Genomic DNA, 18,122 nt, shown 5'->3' on the forward strand with positions numbered 1-18,122 from the left:
CACACATGCTGCAGACTTATTTTGGTACCTTTCCCCAGATCTGTGCCTCGACACAATCCTGTCTCAGAACTCTACGGAAAATTCCTTTGACCTCATGGCTTGTTTTTTGCTCTGACATGCACTGTCAACTGTGGGACCTTATATAGACAGGTGTGTCTTTTCAAATCATGTCAAATCAATTTAAATTACCACAGGTGGACTCCAAGTTGTAGAAACAACATCTCAAGAATGATCAATGGAAACAGGATGCACCTGAGCACAATTTCGAGTCGCATAGCAAAGACTGTTTTAAAATGTGTAATTTTGCAAATATTTCTAAAAACCTGTTTTCACTTTTCATTATGGTTTAAAAAAAAGGCTGTAACGTAAGAAAATGTGGAGTCTGAATACTTTCTGACTGGAGTGTGTGCATCCCTGTGCGTGTGTACTCACTCACCGGCCAGTCTATTAGGCACAGACATCTAGTACCGGGTTGGACCCCCCCCCTTTGCCCTCAGAACAGCCTGAAATTCTTTGGGGCATTCCAAAAGGTGTCAGACACGTTCCACAGGGATTTTGTATGTTCCAAGATGCTCCATTGGATTGAGGTCTGGGGGACTGCGCAGGCCACTTAAGTAAACTGAACACACATGAACACACATTCATAATCTAGGCAAAGTTTTTCCACTCCTCAGTGTCCGTTGTTGGTGGTGCGTGCCCACTGGAGCCGTTTCTTCTTGTTTTTAACTGATAGAAGTGGAACCCGGTGTGATCGTCTGCTGCAACAGCCCGTCCGTGACATGGATAGACTAGTTATCCATTCCGAGATGCCGTTCTGCACACCACTTGTACTGCACCGTTATTTGTCGTTTGTGAGCCGCCTGTCAGCTTGCAGAGTTCTTGCCATTCTCCTTCAACCTGTCTCATCAACAAGCTGTTTTTGCTCGGGGGACTGACGCGGACAGGATGTTTGTCACACCATTCTCGGTAAACCCTAGACACTGTCGTGTGTGAAAAGACTCGTGATTCATTCACTGTCTGTAGGAGCGATACATTTTCGTGAACTGGGTTGTGTATCTAATGAACGTGTTTGTACCAGTCAAGTTTGGAAATGCCTACTCATTCAACGGTTTTCTTTATTTATACTATTTTCTACAATGTAGAATAATTGTGAAGACATAAATGATTAAATAACAGCTGGAACCATGTAGTAACCAAAAACAGTGTTAAGCAAATCAAAATATATTTTAGATTCTTCGAAGTAGCCACCCTTTGCATTGATGAAAGCTTTGCACACGCTTGGCATTCTCTCAAACAGCTTTACCTGGAATGCTTTTCCAACGGTCTTGAAGGAGTTCCCACATATGCTGAGCACTTATTGGCTGCTTTCCCTTCACTCTGCGGTCTAACTCATCCCAAACCATCTCAATTGGGTTGAGGTCGGGTGATTGTGGAGGCCAGGTCATTGGATGCAGCACGCCATCACTCTCCTTGGTCAAATAGCCCTCACACAGCCTGGAGGTGTGTTGTGTCATTGTCCTGTTGAAAAACAAATGAAAGCGCAAACCAGATGTGATGGCATATCGTTGCAGAATGCTGAGGTAGCCATGCTGGTTAAGTGTGCCTTGAATTCTAAATAAATCACAGACAGTGTCACCAGCAAAGCACATCATCCGTTCACCTACTCTGCGTCTCACAAAGACACGGAGGTTGGAACCAATAATCTCAAATTTGGACTCCGACCAAAGGACAGATTTCCACCGGTCTAATGTCCATTGCTTGCGTTTCTTGACCCAAGCAAGTTTCTTATTGTTATTGGTGTCCTTTTAGTAGTCGTTTCTTTGCAGTAATTCGACCATGTCCTGGTTCACGCAGTCTCCTCTGAACAGTTGATGTATTTATTATGGATCCCCATTAACTAAGGCAGCAGTTACTCTTCCTGGGGTCCAGCAAAATTAAGGCAGTTAAATTTTGAGATGTCTGTTAATTGAACTGAGAGATTTATGTGGGCTACAATCTGAGGTGTAGATAACTCAAATGAACTTCCTCTGCAGCAGAGGTCACTGGGTCTTCCTTTCCTCTGGCGGTCCTCATGAGGGCCAGTTTCATCATAGCGCTTGATGGTTTTTGCGACTGCACTTGAAGAAACTTTCAACGTTCCTGAAATTTTCCAGTGACTGGCCTTCATGTCTTAATGTAATGATGGACTGTTGTTTCTCTTTGCTTATTTTGAGCTGTTCTTGCCATCATATGGACTTAGCCCTACTTGATAAAAGACCATCTTCTGTATACCACCCCTACCTTATCATAACTGATTGGCTCAAATTCATTAAGAAGGAATGAAATTCCACAAATGAGGTTTTAACCAGGCACAGCTCTTAATTGAAATGCATTCCAGGTGACCACCTTATGAAGCTGGTTGAGGAAATGCCAAGAGTGTGCAAAGGGGCGGCAGGGTAGCCTAGTGGTTAGAGCATTGGACTCGTAACTTCAAGTTTACAAGTTCAAATCCCCGAGCTGACAAGGTACAAATCTGTTGTTCAGCCCCTGAACATGCAGTTAACCCACGGTTCCTAGGCCATCAAGAACAAATTCTTATTTTCAATAACTGACTTGCCTAGTTAAATAAAGGTTTAAAAAAAAAAAAAAAAATGTTTTAAAAAGCTGTCATCAATGCAAAGGGTGGATACTTTGAAGAATCTCTTAAATATATTTTGATTTAACACTTGGTTACTACATGATTCCATATGTTATGTCATAGTTTTGATGTATTCACTATTATTCTACAATGTACACACGTTTTTATTTTTACAATTTTCTACAATCTTTTGACTGGTACTGTGTGTATATATATATATATATATAATTGTGCTGATCATAGCCCTCTGTCTCCTGACTTATGATGTCTGTCTCCTTTCATTCCCCCCCCCTCCATCTCTTTCCATCTTTCGCTCTTCCTTTCCATCTCTCTCTCCAAAGCTTACCAAACTCCACCAGCTGGCCATGCAGCAGAGCCCTTTCCCCATCGCTCCCAACAACCAGGGTTTCCAAGGTAGGTCACAGAGGAAGGATGGAGACAGGAAGCATTTGATTGACATGTTATTTGTTTATACGGTGCATTGTGTGCAAAGTTTGCTTTGTAGGTACTGAGTGCTTTTCTCTCTTTAGCTGGGATGGATTCTTCTGCACAAACTAGTTCCCATGAGCTGACCATTCCAAATGATGTAAGTGTCCCCATCCACCCTTGAATTCTCTCACCTGTTCTCGTTACTTCAGCTGAAGTTTAATGTAAATAATTCAGCCATTTGGTTAGTCTATTTGTCTAATATACTTGTCTGATCTGTGTTCTTAGCAGAAACGTATTTAAATCGAACTTCCATTTACAGTGTGTTCGGGGAGTAGTCAGACCCCTTTGACTTTTTCCATATTTTGTTACATTACACCCTTATTCTAAAATTTATTAAATCATTTTTTTCCCTGAATCTCCACACAATACCTCATAATGATGGAGAGAACCAGGTTTTTAGAAATGTTGGCAAATTCATTAATGAGAAAAAACATGACTTATTTACATAACTATTTGGACCCTTTGCTATGAGACTCCAAATTGAGCTCCGGTGCATCCTGTTTCCATTGATCATCCTTGATGTTTCTACGACTTGATTGGAGTCCACCTGTGGTAAATTAAATTGATTGGACATGATTTGGAAAGGCACACACCTGTCTATATAATGTCCTACAGTTGACAGTGTATGTCAGAGCAAAGACCAAGCCATGAGGTCTAAGGAATTGTCCGTAGAGCTCCGAGACAGGATTGTGTCGAAGCACAGGTCCGGGGAAAAGGTACCAAAAAATGTCTGCAGCATTGAATGTCCCCAAGAACACAATGGCCTCCATCATTCTTAAATGGAAGAAGTTTGGAACCACCAAGAACCCGATGGTCACTCTGACAGAGCTCCAGAGTTTCTCTGTGGAGATGGGAGAAACATCCAGAAGAGCCCAATCTCTGCAGCACTCCTCCAATCAGGCCTTTTATGTTTGAGTGGCCAGACGGAAGCCACACTTTAGTAAAAGGCACATCACAGCCTGCTTGGAGTTTGCCAAAAGGCACCTAAGGACTGACCATGAGAAACAAGATTATCTGGTCTGATGAAACCAAGATTGAACTCTTTGGCCTGACTGCCAAGCATCACATCTGGAGGAAACCTGGCACCATCCCTATGGTGAAGCACGGTGGTGGCAGCATCATGCTGTGGGGATGTTTTTCACGGGCATGGACTGGGAGACTAGTCAGGATCGAAGCAAAGATGAATGACGCAAAGTACAGAGAACCTTGATGAAAACCTGCTCAGGACCTCAGACAACGACAATGACCCTGAGCACACAGCCAAGACAACACAGGAGTGGCTTTGGGACAAGTCTCTGAATGTCGTTAAGTGGCCTGGACTTGAACCCGATCTAACATCTCTGGAGAGGCCAGAAATGGGTGTGCAGTGACGCTCCCCATCCAGCCTGACAGAGCTTGAGAGGATCTGCAGAGAATGGGATAAACTCCCAAAATACAGGTTTGCCAAGCTTGAAGCGTTATACCCAAGAAGACTTGAGGCTGTAATTGCTGCCAAAGGTGCTTCAACAAATTACTGAGTAAAGGGTCTGAATACTTATGTACATGTGATATTTCGTGTTTCATTTTTTTTTAAATACATTTGCAAGAATTTCTAAAAACCTGGTGTGTGTGTGTGTGTGTGTGTGTGTGTGTGTGTGTGTGTGTGGATCAATGAGAAAATAGATTAAGGTTTTAACATGTCAAAATGTGGAAAAAGTCAAGGGGTCTGAATACTTTCCGAATGCACTGCATCTCTTGAAGTGGTTGAAATGTCTTGTATTCTCTGACTCGCTCCTTCTTCCCTTCCTTGCCTCAGTTGATTGGCTGCATCATTGGCCGTCAGGGGGCTAAGATCAATGAGATCCGTCAGATGTCTGGGGCTCAGATCAAGATCGCCAACCAAGTGGAGGGCTCCACTGACAGGCAGGTTACCATCACCGGCTCCCCTGCCGGCATCAGCCTGGCTGAGTACCTGATAAATGCCAGGTAAGGGACGACACACTGGAACTACTGATATGTCATGGTTCAAAATAAGAGGACTAGACTAGTATGACTGGGAAATGAAAGCAGCTTGTATACAAATGTTAGTTTTTTTGTTTTGATTCACCTCGTTTGTTGTGTTGCTGTAGGCTGTCCTCTGAAGCTACTGGACTGGCAGCCAACTGACACGGAGGATCTTCATCAGCACCTGACGTAACCCCCCCCCTGCTTTTTTACAGAGTCCCTCACTGAAGTTAATGCAAAAACCAAGTATTTTCAACTTACTGTTTTCTCTTTTCCTTTGGTTAAACACCTACATACTCAGTTGTAATTACATCAATGTATTTTATTTATTTATGTTTTTAAATTCCCTTTGCAAATAGTTATTTTGAAAGATTTTGTCTTTGGTAATTTTTTGATGTTCTGTTTTGAAATGGGAGAAATCTGAAAAAGCATAATATTTTGTCAGATTTTTCTTACAAAATGTTTTTAAAAAGAATACCCAATAATAACATACTAGATGGACTGTTTTTTTCCCCTGCATTTGATTAATTTTTATCTGTATTTATTTTTTATTTAATACACACCAGTCCTCGTGTTAGAATTCACTGATATTTGACATTCTTTAAAGCTGAACTTCCAGAACGAGGCATTGTGGGCAATGGGTATACGTGGGGTGTAAATGATGTACTCTTTTTAAAAAAAAATGTAATGAAAGACAATGTCAGAAAATAATTGAAACGTCTCTAAAGTGGGACTATGAGGAGAATTTAACTGAATTCTGTGTCACCTCTTATTTACTGTATAATTATTTTGTCATTCCTGTTTCCATCCTCTTTTTTTTTTTTATCTGGACATTTGAGTGTTGTACTGGATTCTGATAGGGTTGGGTGGTTGGGTGGGTGGGGCATGGTAATCCAGAGACAATGGACTGGAGGGATGGATTTATTTTCTCAGAAATTACTAAAATAATAATGATAATAACATTGGAATATTTGTTTTAAATAGAGAAAATATTTTTTTTAACTGCGGTGGGCTAGGGGCAAAACTCCCCAAAAAGACTTGTGGGTCTTTATATGATCAGACTTGAGGTATTAATTTAAAATAACTAGAAGGGAGATTATATAACTAACACTAGTTTCCTCCTTTGCCTGGGTCAGATTTTTATTTTGTATTATTCTTTGCAGGATGAAGAAACATGTTTTTGTGCACGTTTTCAAACTATTGTAGATTTGGGTGCAACTGAATTGTTGAACTTAAATACAGAAATAAAAATGTGAAACGCTTAAACTACTTCTGGCTGTAAGCAGTCTTTTTATTTTAACATTTCCTGGGGTAAACATGAGTAATTTTCCTACTACTAATGTAAAAATAAACTGCCTGAACTCGATGAATAGAAATGGTACAATGTAGTTGTTGCGCGTTTTGGTTTTATTTTTATTGGATTTGACTTTGTCATACAGGGGTATCACCTAGTCATAGGGTCTTCAAGGCTACATATTCCCAAATATAACACCTGTCACACCTTGACGATTTACCAACAGTTTATTTTATTGTTCCTCATAATATTTGGATTTTGATATCATTCCTATTTTACAGTTCATGTGTAAACCTCTTGAAATTCAAAGGATGCTTACTATTCCACTACTTCTACCAGAGTATTCTCTGTTCTGGCTAATTCCTGTGTGATCTTAAAGGGATGTGTATTCAAAACTCAGTGGTAGGAGAGTTAAGATCAAAGTATGACTTTAACATTACCAACTGAGGGACCTATCCATGAAAGGGAACATTTCGGTGAGCTTTTCATTCCCCTTTGACATAACTATTTAAGTGCCGACATCAATAATAATAAAAATGTATGGAAAGAATACAGGGTAAAAAAGTGTAAACCTTCTCACAAAATATAAAATGGATACATCCAAAACTTAAAATATAAGCATGTGTAGTCATGCATTTGTTCATTGGGCTGCATACGGCTTTTTCTTACATCAGTTCTTGTCTTACACATAAAATACATTTAGATTTTTGTCATGTGATATCCACATATATCTACATTATTATTAATTTGCATGAGAGAAAAAAGTGAATTAGAAATTAGGGTCCTCCAAGAGCAGTGATGGTAAAGTACCAGATGGCAAGTTACCAAAGGGGACAGTTTGTATTTCTGAGTATATTTTTTTCCCTGAACTGGAGCAGTGGCTATAGGTACTTGTATTAACACTTATCTAAAGTCTATAAAATCAAATCCAAACAAGTCAGATATTACAAACTGTCATAACTGCTATCAGTTTATAACAAATCACCTGCATTGTCTTATGAAGGCTTGCTAACTAACAAACCCATATTGCTTTATAAGACACTGGTAGATAACTTGTCATAGCTCAGGCTAAGTGGATGTGACCCCTCATCACATTCAGTCAAGTCCTGCTTTAGAGACTGGCATATGTAGGCTCTTGTGATGGTTGTTTACTGTAAGGTAGCTGTATTTCTATAGTGTCCAGTGTGTTGGCTCTATGGAGGCCCTCGTTGATGCCCAAAATGGGACCCTGATGGAGGTGCACAGGCCCCACTGCTGGGTGGATGACTGGGCTCCCCACTTCCTGACTGGTCAAGCTCAGCGCTGTCGCAGTCTGAGTCGTCGCACAGGGCCTGACTCTGAGGGGTAAAGATGGAGAGAGAAACATTATGCTAGAGGTAGATTACAGAATCAACTGAAACCTCAGAGTTATGGGAACCGTTAATCACTATCGAAGAAGAGATTGTGGTATAATTAAAAAAAACTTCACACTAGAAGTTGTAGATTAGAAACTGGTGGTAATGAATAGATAAATTATAGGTACAAGTACAGTGTCTTCAGAATGTATTCATACTCCTTGACTTATTTCACATTTTGTTGTGTTACAGCCTGAATTAAATACAGCTGTGAAGTTGGACCCATTCCAAAATGGACCTGGGGCTTTCCCACCTGGACCCGATATGCATAAATAAAACAATTTAAATACAGATACCCGTTCCAAACGGACCCGAAGACAACTAGACCCATTCCGTATAGACATGGTCGGATCCAAACCAGGGCCGAGCCGAGTGAGGGAAGCAGCAGAAAATCATGTTTGATGAACCAGAGCTGGTAAAGCATGAGAGGGAGAGAGCGGTGCCGCTCTAGCAAGCGGGGTAGGGGACGTACTGTGTGAGCGAGTGACATGAGAAGCAGCGAGGGAGAGACCGCAACCAATCAAGCCGACTTGTGCAATAGCAGACGAACAGCTGCTATGCAGCCCCACAGTGGAGGTGTCATAATACCCATAAAACCTAGCGGTCAAACAGAGAAATGGTTCCAATCGTTTTCCCACCATTCATTTTTCCCATAGGGGATTTTAGGAACGATTAAATTAAGGGCTGTTTCGTGTGGCTTGAAATTTTGATAACCATGTAAATCTCTCTCAGACAAGGTGAATTTCATAAATATATTTGGCTCTATTTACTCTTGTTCGAACATGCTACTTAATTAGTACAATTTTTTTTAAAACTTGACATTATGCGGTATTGTTTGTAAGCCAGTGACACAAAATCGCAATTTAATACATTTTAAATTCAGGCTGTAACACAAAATGTGGAAAAGGTCGCAGGGCCCCCGCGATGTCTGAGTAAATACTATTTTTGCCATGGGGCAGAGAGAAAAAAATTGCAGTTTTATAGCTAATCTCATGCTATTTTACACATTTTGCTATAAGGCTGACAGAATATTTTGCTGTTTTAGAGCACAGGGATTATTTTTTCCCACAAATATTTGTCTTAATATTTACAAAATGTTTCATATATATTTTGATAGACCAAAGTGTTATCACACCAGGTAAAAGAACAACCTCCTTTTCTTAAAAAAAAGAAGAAATGCAATTAACCAGACACCATAAAAATGAACAATTAACTCAGACACCATAAAAAGCATGCATGCATTTCTAGATTTAAAACATAAAACAACATTTCTAAAACAAACATTATCCCTTAGGTCTTGCACAGCAAATATTTCAATTGTTTAACCTCTACGGAATCTTTCTGTGTCGGTAAAATGTATTATGTTGGAAACGTTGATGGAAACGCCATTATGTGCAAATATTGATCAAATAACCATCATTTCGAAATAAATTTGGAGTCACGTGATGATATGGTGTGTGGTTCTCCCACTACGACTCAGGAAACCATGCAGTTTATAGGCTACATATGAAATAAATTACGATGACCTACACAGTGTGGAAAGTACATGGTTATGAGCTTGATGCTGCTTTCCAATAAATATCGAGGGTCTTATTCTGGTGATATGATGGTCGATGCTTGACTACCATTTAACAAATACAAATATTCTTGCTCTTATCCATAAGAATCTCATCATGTAGACTAGACAACCCACACTGCCTACCCGCACTGTATCTGCAAGCTGTTGGCTAGAGCGCAGGCGCCAAGACCGATGGAGGCACATTTGCTATTTAACGCAAAAGTTTTTGAGACAAAACTATTACAAAAAAGTACATTTTGTATGCACTACGTCATCACGCACTGATTTTTTTCTCAACAAGTCCATTTAGTGGAAATATACAACTGGTGGGAAAATGCGCATATTTTCTTTTTGCGGATTCTGGAGTATTCGCATGAAAATCTGTCACCAATTGGATGTAAACCTAGCTAGTAATTGAAAAACATAATTCAGAATATTGACAAATATATATTTTAAGGGGGTTAGCCATCAGAGACGGGGTGACAAGCCACTGACGGATTTGACAACAGATACTCAAAACAGACATATTTTTTGCCTGAAAAATTAAAGTTCAACACAAACATTTGTAAAATATGGAATATTATTCATTTGAAAATCCCAGATAAAAACATAACCTTTCTATCAGATCTTTCAGAACTCTGATGGAGTTGAGTTGACAATAGACAAAAATCTGAAGAATTTTGTGTTTTTCTGACTATTTCTTCAAGTGGTATGCACTTGAAGAAATATCTTGAAGAAACATCTTTGAAGAATTACAGTTTTGAGAAAAATATTATTTAAAGTCACAGAGGGCTATTGCAAGAAACTACATAAGATAATTTTTCAGCTAATATCCATTATTGCAAAAATATTGGGATGCTTTGCTCCGGACAACGGCATTTCCAAGCATAGAACTGACATGGACATTTATAGTACTGAACGTATTTCAAAAACAAAAACTTTTCCCTTATAAAATTCCCGTAAATGTACATTTTAAGATCAAATAATGGAACTGAATAAAAAACATTTAACTATTTTAAAAAAAGAGGGATTTTTAAAGCTAGGTCAAAGCTCGTGGACCCCCCCCCCCCCCATCTTGCAGGGGCTGCGGGGGTGTGCGCTACAAAAGTGCCAGTATCAGATTGTGTTACCTCATTAGGATTCTGTGCAGCATCTAGCAGGGCTTTGACCTGGCCCAGAGTACCTTTCCTCTCAGACAGCCCGTCAGAGCCCTGCGCCAGGTCCGTGTTGTCTGCCGGGAACTCTGACCCCTGCGACAGGAGGTCATCGCTGCGGTCGTACAGACGGTCGTCCGTGTTGGTGCTGACCACGTCCGGGGTGCCACTGTGGGAGTGGTCGGTGGTGTGACCTTCCTCGCCGTCTGACACAGAGAGGTTCTCTGAACTGAAGGTGGATCCCGACTGGCACTGGTTGATGCTGGTCGGACGTCTGGGGAGAACGAACGAGAGAAGAGGGAGATAAAAGAAAGGAAGAATCCACTTTTGTTTCAGTTTTGATTAATTCCATAATTAATAGTCATCATACTGCATGTCACTTGCAGATTCACTTATACTAGCAACACAAAACATCTCTGATTGGAATTACAAATGTCATTTTCATAATGGTGTCAAACCCTGTGATTCCTAAAATCATATCACAGATCAATGATGAGACAAAGGTAAATTACGGGCAGTTTTTTGGGTACTGGAGTACATCAACATTCTCACCGTCTCCATGGCAACTCCACTTCGCTGTCAACCTCCCCCTCCTCCTCTTCCGAAGACACGCCACGCCTCTGTGGACACAGCCCATAGAACAGAGGGAGTTAGCTAAACACATTCACAGAGATGAAAGGAGAGAGTACATACTGAACATGACTAGCTTTTCATTAGGACTGTACCTGTTTGCGTGTGATGGCTGCCCTGTACAGGATAGCTGAGGGGGTGAGGTGCCCTGACGCCACCCGGGGTAACTTCACACCACTCACTCCCTCCTCCTTATAGTCCCCATCGTGGGGCAGGCGTGGGGCACCCAGCACAGACCCCCTCCCGGCGGTCACCCCCCTCCCACATGGCGAGTCTGGGCTGCTAGAGAAGGGGAATGATGCTGCGTCCTCACTGGGAGTGTTGCTATGCGGGGGCGTCTCTGTGAGGTCATCCAGACCTGCCGCTCCCCGCTCGGACCCCCCCAGGCCCGCGGAGGCACTCAGGCTGCCACCCTTCTCCAGCCCCCCCATGGTGGTCTCTCCTTTCCCCTGGCCCTCAGCTGCCAGCGTGGTGCATATGAGGTCTGGGCTGGAGGAGGACAGCTGCCTCTGCTGCTGCTCGTGGCCCAGGGCCCGCAAGACTGCGCTGGGGTCCAGGAGCTGTTTAGAGGGTTCCGTGCTGAAGCTGTTGGCCTGGGCAGGGTTGTCCCCGCCAGGGGAGGGTTGAGTGGCCTTCAGGCCAGCTAGGTCCCCGCTGCTGCCCTTGCCAGGCTTGCGGTGGCGGGTCTTGATCCTCCGTGAGCGGCTAGGAGACGTGGAGCCCCTGTTGGTGCAGGAGGGGATGGTGACCTGCATCACGGAGGAATCCATCTTGGGAATGATCACCTCTGACTTGAGGATGTCTGGCCTGTGAGAACAGGATAGAATAGAAAACAATGGTCAGATACATTGTGATATAATCTGATTATACATTTATTTAAAGTGATTTCAATTGGGTTACATGAGTAAGTTAATTCTGCATTGGGTTCACATTAGAACTACCCTTGCCTCCTATGCTTTTGGCTCTCGGAATTAACGCTCACCTCTTTCCAGAGGGCAGTTTCTGTGAGACGTTTCTCTTCTTGATGAGTTTGTCCATGGAGTTGGAGGAGCTAGTCTGTCTGGAGCTGTGGTGCTTGAACAGTCCTGGAAACTTCTTATCTAAAGACTGCTCTCTCCTAGGTACACATCAACACGATTAAAGTTGATTGCATGCGAAATCCAGTAACTACTCTGTTCTACATATTCTATGACTTGTATCTTCTATAACCCTAATTACCAAATACTTATTATCCACTTATTTTCAAACACTGCCTGTTCAGTATGTCTATATACCATCCTAGCTGATATGATTGATGTGCTAAATTAGAATTTTCTTTATAAATGATCTGAGAATTTGCTGAACAACTCGACATGCATTGAAGTGCTTTGCCTGATGGATCCACCTACTTCTGTAGCTCTTTCTCTTTGAGCTCCAGCTGCAGCATGACAGCATTGAGCTCCATGTAGAGGTTGTTGGCCCTCTCCAGTTTCCTCTCATAGTGCTCACGGATGTCCAGAGCGTGCCTGAATAGAAAACAGTGCACAAGAAGTGACATCATGTTTACGCATGAAAGAATCCAAATGCTGTGTAACAGAAATGCGCCCTGAGCCTATTTATTTGATTTTTTTCCCTCTCTCCATCTCTTTCTTTCTTTTTTATATCTCCAAAGGTAGATAAAGGAAGAGTAAAGGAACTGGAGCCATTTGATGTTAGTGAAACTGCCTGTCTACATGACCCTGGGCTGCTGTACTGTAGTTACACAGCTCATAACAAGGCACTGGTGGCATTCTCTTATATAATACTGGCATTGCATCACTTCCAGCAGGTAAAAGAGAAGAGTAACTCTGTCTGTCAGAGTGTTGTGGTACAGACCTGAGCTCCTCTCTGCGTCGGTTGATCAGTTCCTCGTCCAGTCGGTGCAGACAGGTCCCATCAGACTTAATCTTCTCAAAGTGCTGCTTCACCTCCTCCCGCCACTCAGCCTGCTCAACACACACACAGACTTAGGCACTCTGTGTGTGTGTGTGTGTGTGTGTGTGTGTGTGTGTGTGTGTGTGTGTGTGTGTGTGTGTGTGTGTGTGTGTGTGTGTGTGTGTGTGTGTGTGTGTGTGTGTGTGTGTGTGTGTGTGTGTGTGTGTGTGTTTATGTGTGTGTGTGCGTGTGCGTTTCTGTAAATGTGTTTGTTTGTGTGTACATTCATTATGTTGTGTGTGTGTGGCATAGTGTCGAGTAGGCTACCTGAGACTTGAAGTATGTCTCCTGTGGGGTGGAGAGGACATCAGCTGAGGCTATATCCAGATGGAGGAGGATCTGACGGAAAGAGGGTCTATTTCTGGGTTTACAGTTCCTGCAAAACCGAGGAGTGAGAGACAAGTTTGGTATATCTCCTATATAATCATTATGGATCTACATGGGCCAAGTCTACCTAGGAAAGATTTCAAAGGAAATAATTTCCCTCTATCTATTTCCACTACCTCCTCTCTCCTCTTTTCCACCATCCCTCTCTTTCTCCCACTCCTTCCCTCCCTCCCACCATCTCCACTCACCAGCACTGCCTCAGGAGGATTTTGAAGCCATCGGGGCAGCTCTTGGGGATAGGGAGGTTCAGGCTGTTGTTGCCCACCCCCCAGATGATGGCGGAGGAGTCCACATCCTTATAGGGGACCTCCCCGGTCAGCATTTCCCACAACACCACCCCAAACGACCTGCAGTTCACAACACTCTTTATATTAGTGATCACTGATCAGAGATGGAATTGCATTGGTCCTCTTTTCTATGGTCAATAAGTTGAATTCCTTCACTTACCAGATGTCCACCTTCTCTGATACGGGTTCATTCCGAATGACCTCTGGGGCCATCCAGGCCACCGTACCAGCAAAAGACATCTTCATGCTCTTATCAATGAGCTCCTTGGAGGTGCCAAAGTCAGAGATCTTCACCAAGTCATCATGTGTAATCAGCATACTGCCATGGATAGAGCAAAACACTTTTTTTTTAGATGTTCTTAAGCCAGAAAATACATTTTTTAATGAAAGAGCTAATTGATTTACTTTGGGGCCTTCTGGTCTATAGGCAGATGGTTTTGATAATACCCAGCACAGTGACTCACTTGGGGGACTTGAGGTCTCTGTGGATGATCTTGTGGAGGTGTAAGTAGTTCATGCCCCCGGCAATGCCCATGGCCCAGTCGATGAGTAGGGAGGGGGTGATGTTCCTGCCCGCCCTTAGCACCTCGTACAGCTGGCCCTGCGCACAGTACTCCATCAGGATACAATAGCAGGGAGCCTGGGTGCAGATACCCCTGGGGGAGTGAGAGAGGAAGTAGGAGGAATGGGGAGAGGGAGGGAGGAGGCAGTGAGACAAGTATAAAGAAGAGAACATTTGAAAAAGTCAGTGTCTGATGATGTCAGTCTTGATGGAGTGCTAGTTCCTCCTGGTCAAGGCTACAATAGCTCGGACGAACAGTTGATATGTTCATAGAAATCTCTACTGCTTTCTTGGGGTCAGGGTCAGGGAGTTTTCCTCACTTGAAGGTGATTATGTTGGGGTGCTTGAGTTTGCGTAGGTGCTTGATCTCCGTCTCCTTGATGTCCCGGACTTTCTTGACAGCCACGTCCTCTCCATGGAACTTCCCCAAGAAGACGGCACCCTGGGCCCCACTGCCCACCCACTGCAGGTCTGAGATCTCCTCAAACGGAACTTCCCAGGATTCTAAAAACACAATATCAACACAAGGAAACAGTCCGTCACAGGCCATGAGCGGCAGATGGAGAGGACTCCAGGCCAGTAAGCAGACCAGCTGAGAAGTATCATATAAACCTCATCATCTGTTTATAGGAAGCTTTCCTGTGAAAAAAAATACTTTACATCGGCAAATTAGTAGGTGTTTTCCCCATGGTACCATCATAGCTACGATTTGATCAATATGCTCAGTGTACAGTACGATGGCAGTTGGGGAGAGATGTAGAGGCAAACAGCTGCACATCTCCCCAAATCTAATCTCTCATCCCTCCCATCATCTGTCATGAGAGTACATTAGATAGATGAATGACTGAGAATTTCGTCACTGTGAGGAAAAAGAAGCCAGTAGGCGGGATAAGAGAGACAAGCAGGAGAATTCTTCATGAGAAGAGTTGTGGTCTCCAGGGACCTGCTGCTGTGGAGGCAGCTGCTGGTGTCATCTGTAGCTAAGTGTGAATAAGTCTAGTGCACAGGTAACGTCAGCAGCATTGTAGGGGGCGTGTAAAGAGAAAGTGGGGCATGGTGGCAGGAGCGAGTGATAAACAGTGAGGAAAATGGAAGCCATTTTAGTGATGTACCTCCATAATGAAATTAAGTCAAGTTGAACCTTTATACAGTATATAATGCATCACCATGGTGTGCGGATTTACCTCAACATCTTGTCTATCTAACATTTCAAGTGACAAAAGATTCAGTGTCGTACATATCCTACGCAGAGTGAAATATTCTGAAGTGTCTCTCATGTATTGGTTAGGTATTCAGTATCCTAAAAGTATACAAACGTCTTTGTTAAACACAGGAGACCTTGTGCAAATAGTGAAGTGACATAGAATTGGCTGTTATACTCACTCCACGCACCTTCCTGGTTATGCTTGTGTTCGGTGGAGTAGGCTTTCCCGATCATGGTCCAGACGGGTTTCAGGCAGCCAAACAGCCCCTCCAGGAACCCTCCACTTCCTTGCTGCAGCCGGATGTTGTCTGATTGGCTGTGGACGGCCCCAGCCTCTGAGCTAAGCCCTGCCTCCTCCCCGCCCCCACACTGGCAGGCTTCATGCTCGTGCAACTTCAGCACGCTGTTGTCAAAGTGGGCCAGGGGCCCGTCGCTGGGGGTCGGGCTGCTGCCACAGGTGTGGGGGCACCCCTCACCTCCGCCTGACACAACTGGTGCCCCACCTGTGTTGATGCACAGCACGTTGCGGAGGACACACTGGGTGGGGGTCAGGTCGGTCTCTGGGGTGCAGGCGGGAGGGTCTGCATCCAGCCTGCGGAAGGTAGGTTCTGAGATGGGGGTGCTGAAACCTGAGAGGGAGGGGGAGGGGGCGTGGGGCTCATGGAGGCAGGTCCCACTCATCAGGGGATCCCACAACACAGTAACCAAGGATGTATGGGAGTAGAGAGGGAGAGGGGGAGGCCTGGATGGAGTGACACAAAGATGAATAGGAGAGGAAAAATGCAATGAGTCACTATAAATCAGTGTAATTCATTTGGCTGTTTCAAAGCTGTCCATTGATGAAATAGACCTGTATCTAGACTTCTCATTTTAAAACAGTGTGTGATATGTGATTGGCCTTGTCAGTATGGTACATAGTTGAAGTAAATTATAGATTATTGTAATCAAGTACTATGCAGAATGACTGTCTGTAACAGATGAACCAGCAGACAGATGGGCCTTACTTTGCAGGAGAGGAGAGGGAGAGAAAGAAAGAAATCTTACTCTTTCTTTAAAAAAAACTCCCGTGAGAGCAAGTCAACCATTACATCCAGTTTCTCCTCAATAAAGACAAAAGCCTCAATTATTCAGCAGACCACATCTTAATATTTATGAATGGGATTGAGGCAGTCAAACAGTAGCATCTCAAGCCGCCTGATCTTGCACGCTTACATGAATGTTCGCGACAGTGGTAATCAGTCTGGTAATTACAAGGCTAGTCAATGGGGAATAGTTTTATGAATGAATCAAGGAAATAGCACTGACTACAAAATAGACCTAACCTTTATCCCCAGGGTGATTCCTGTAGGAGGGTCACCATAGGTCAGGATAGTCTATATCTTGTTTTACACTGTGATGGATATGGATGGTGCACTGCTGGAATCAATAAGGATGAGTACTATGCCTCTCCTGGTACTGTATGCATTGAATGACACTTATGGTCCTGATACATGCTTGGCTTGACATTTTAATGTTGCAAACTATACATATACAATACTGTATGTGTTTCAGTCCTGACATTTTAGTTCTGCAGAATATGATGAAATTGCAACCCTAACCACTGAGGTGTGTGTGTGTGTGTGTGTGTGTGTGTGTGTGTGTGTGTGTGTGTGTGTGTGTGTGTGTGTGTGTGTGTGTGTGTGTGTGTGTGTGTGTAAGAGGTAAGAGGGAGGGAGAGAATTGCCACATGTACCCAATTCATATTACAAGGTAGCCCAGTATGGGAACCGCGACTCTCGAGCGAATAGAGAGCGTGAAATGGGAAAAACACTGGGCCTGTGTGAAGGAGCTCTTTCTCACACAAGCGCAGGAAGATCAATCTTTAAATAACCACGGATGTGATGATGACACTCACTAGCATCACAGTCGACGTACGTCAATTAATGCCCGAACCGTACAAGTCCATGCCAAGTCTAACTGCCGCAGCGTCTGTAGATTTACTGAATTCTGGCACCAACATAAAATATTTCGTAACAGACTATGAGGCTGATGCAGAAATATGATTTTTCGTATTAATCGACGAGTATGCATTTTTTGCCAGATTGACCTGGTGGTAGCCTATGCTAATGTGAACAGAGTACATTGCATGAGGCAACGCACCTGAATATCTCATCATAATATTTTATATTATATAATTAATTGAATGACATTCCATTACCTTTCTGTCTGGTTGCTGTCGCGTTCTCAAGTAAGGGGTGGGTTCAGCTTCCTTACATGTAATAATTAAGAGCAATCGTCGTTTTTTTTCTTCTCCGGACTGTCTGTCGTTGTATTGCATGAAAGACCCTTCCCACGAGTTCACGTTATCAGAACGAATCCCAGCGGGCAAATTGTGTTATCAATAACCGGGGACCCATGGAACGTGAGGCGCGCAGGGTTGGGGGAGGGAGGGAGCTGTCTCCTTCCTAGTGCTGAATTGACGTCACGGAGTTGCAAACCCACAAGGGGGCGTGGATATCGCCCCCACAAAACTGTACAGTGGTTTCCATCTTTTCAGCAAAGTTTAATCAACTGTCTTCGTGTCATGTCTGTTCCACTGACTACTTAGTTCTGTCTTCGGAAATCTCTAAA

The 18,122-nt window shown here is 43.3% G+C and overlaps 2 protein-coding genes across 7 annotated transcripts in view; one reads left to right on the forward strand and one right to left on the reverse strand.

Annotated features, from left to right (window-relative positions):
• The window catches only part of LOC112222149 (poly(rC)-binding protein 2), a 24,480-nt gene extending 18,122 nt beyond the window's left edge, over positions 1-6,358 (forward strand). For all 5 annotated transcript variants that reach the window (XM_024384791.2, XM_024384794.2, XM_024384793.2 and 2 more), the window contains exons 10-13: positions 2,959-3,031; positions 3,148-3,203; positions 4,902-5,071; positions 5,215-6,358. In XM_024384791.2, the coding sequence (XP_024240559.1) occupies positions 2,959-3,031; positions 3,148-3,203; positions 4,902-5,071; positions 5,215-5,251 (336 nt within the window). In that variant the 3' untranslated portion in view covers positions 5,252-6,358. The remainder of the gene's footprint in view (positions 1-2,958; positions 3,032-3,147; positions 3,204-4,901; positions 5,072-5,214) is intronic.
• On the reverse strand, positions 5,768-18,011 carry LOC112222148 (mitogen-activated protein kinase kinase kinase 12). Of its 2 annotated transcripts, none has more exons than XM_024384790.2 (14): positions 17,710-18,011; positions 15,701-16,254; positions 14,629-14,812; positions 14,211-14,402; positions 13,907-14,065; positions 13,648-13,806; positions 13,340-13,448; positions 12,974-13,083; positions 12,508-12,624; positions 12,102-12,236; positions 11,215-11,926; positions 11,042-11,109; positions 10,466-10,763; positions 5,768-7,720 (listed from the first exon to the last, which is right to left on the reverse strand). In XM_024384790.2, the coding sequence occupies exons 2-14, from the start codon at positions 16,191-16,193 to the stop codon at positions 7,577-7,579; spliced, it is 2,880 nt and encodes a 959-aa protein (XP_024240558.1). In that variant the 5' UTR covers positions 16,194-16,254; positions 17,710-18,011; the 3' UTR covers positions 5,768-7,576. The 2 variants fall into 2 exon arrangements, with proteins under 2 accessions (XP_024240558.1, XP_024240557.1); XM_024384789.2 differs by having other exon boundaries at positions 15,692-16,254; positions 17,710-18,010.
• Between the last annotated feature and the right edge of the window lie 111 nt (positions 18,012-18,122).

This window comes from Oncorhynchus tshawytscha, linkage group LG22 (genome assembly GCF_018296145.1).
Source record: "Oncorhynchus tshawytscha isolate Ot180627B linkage group LG22, Otsh_v2.0, whole genome shotgun sequence".
Classification (NCBI taxonomy): domain Eukaryota; kingdom Metazoa; phylum Chordata; class Actinopteri; order Salmoniformes; family Salmonidae; genus Oncorhynchus; species Oncorhynchus tshawytscha.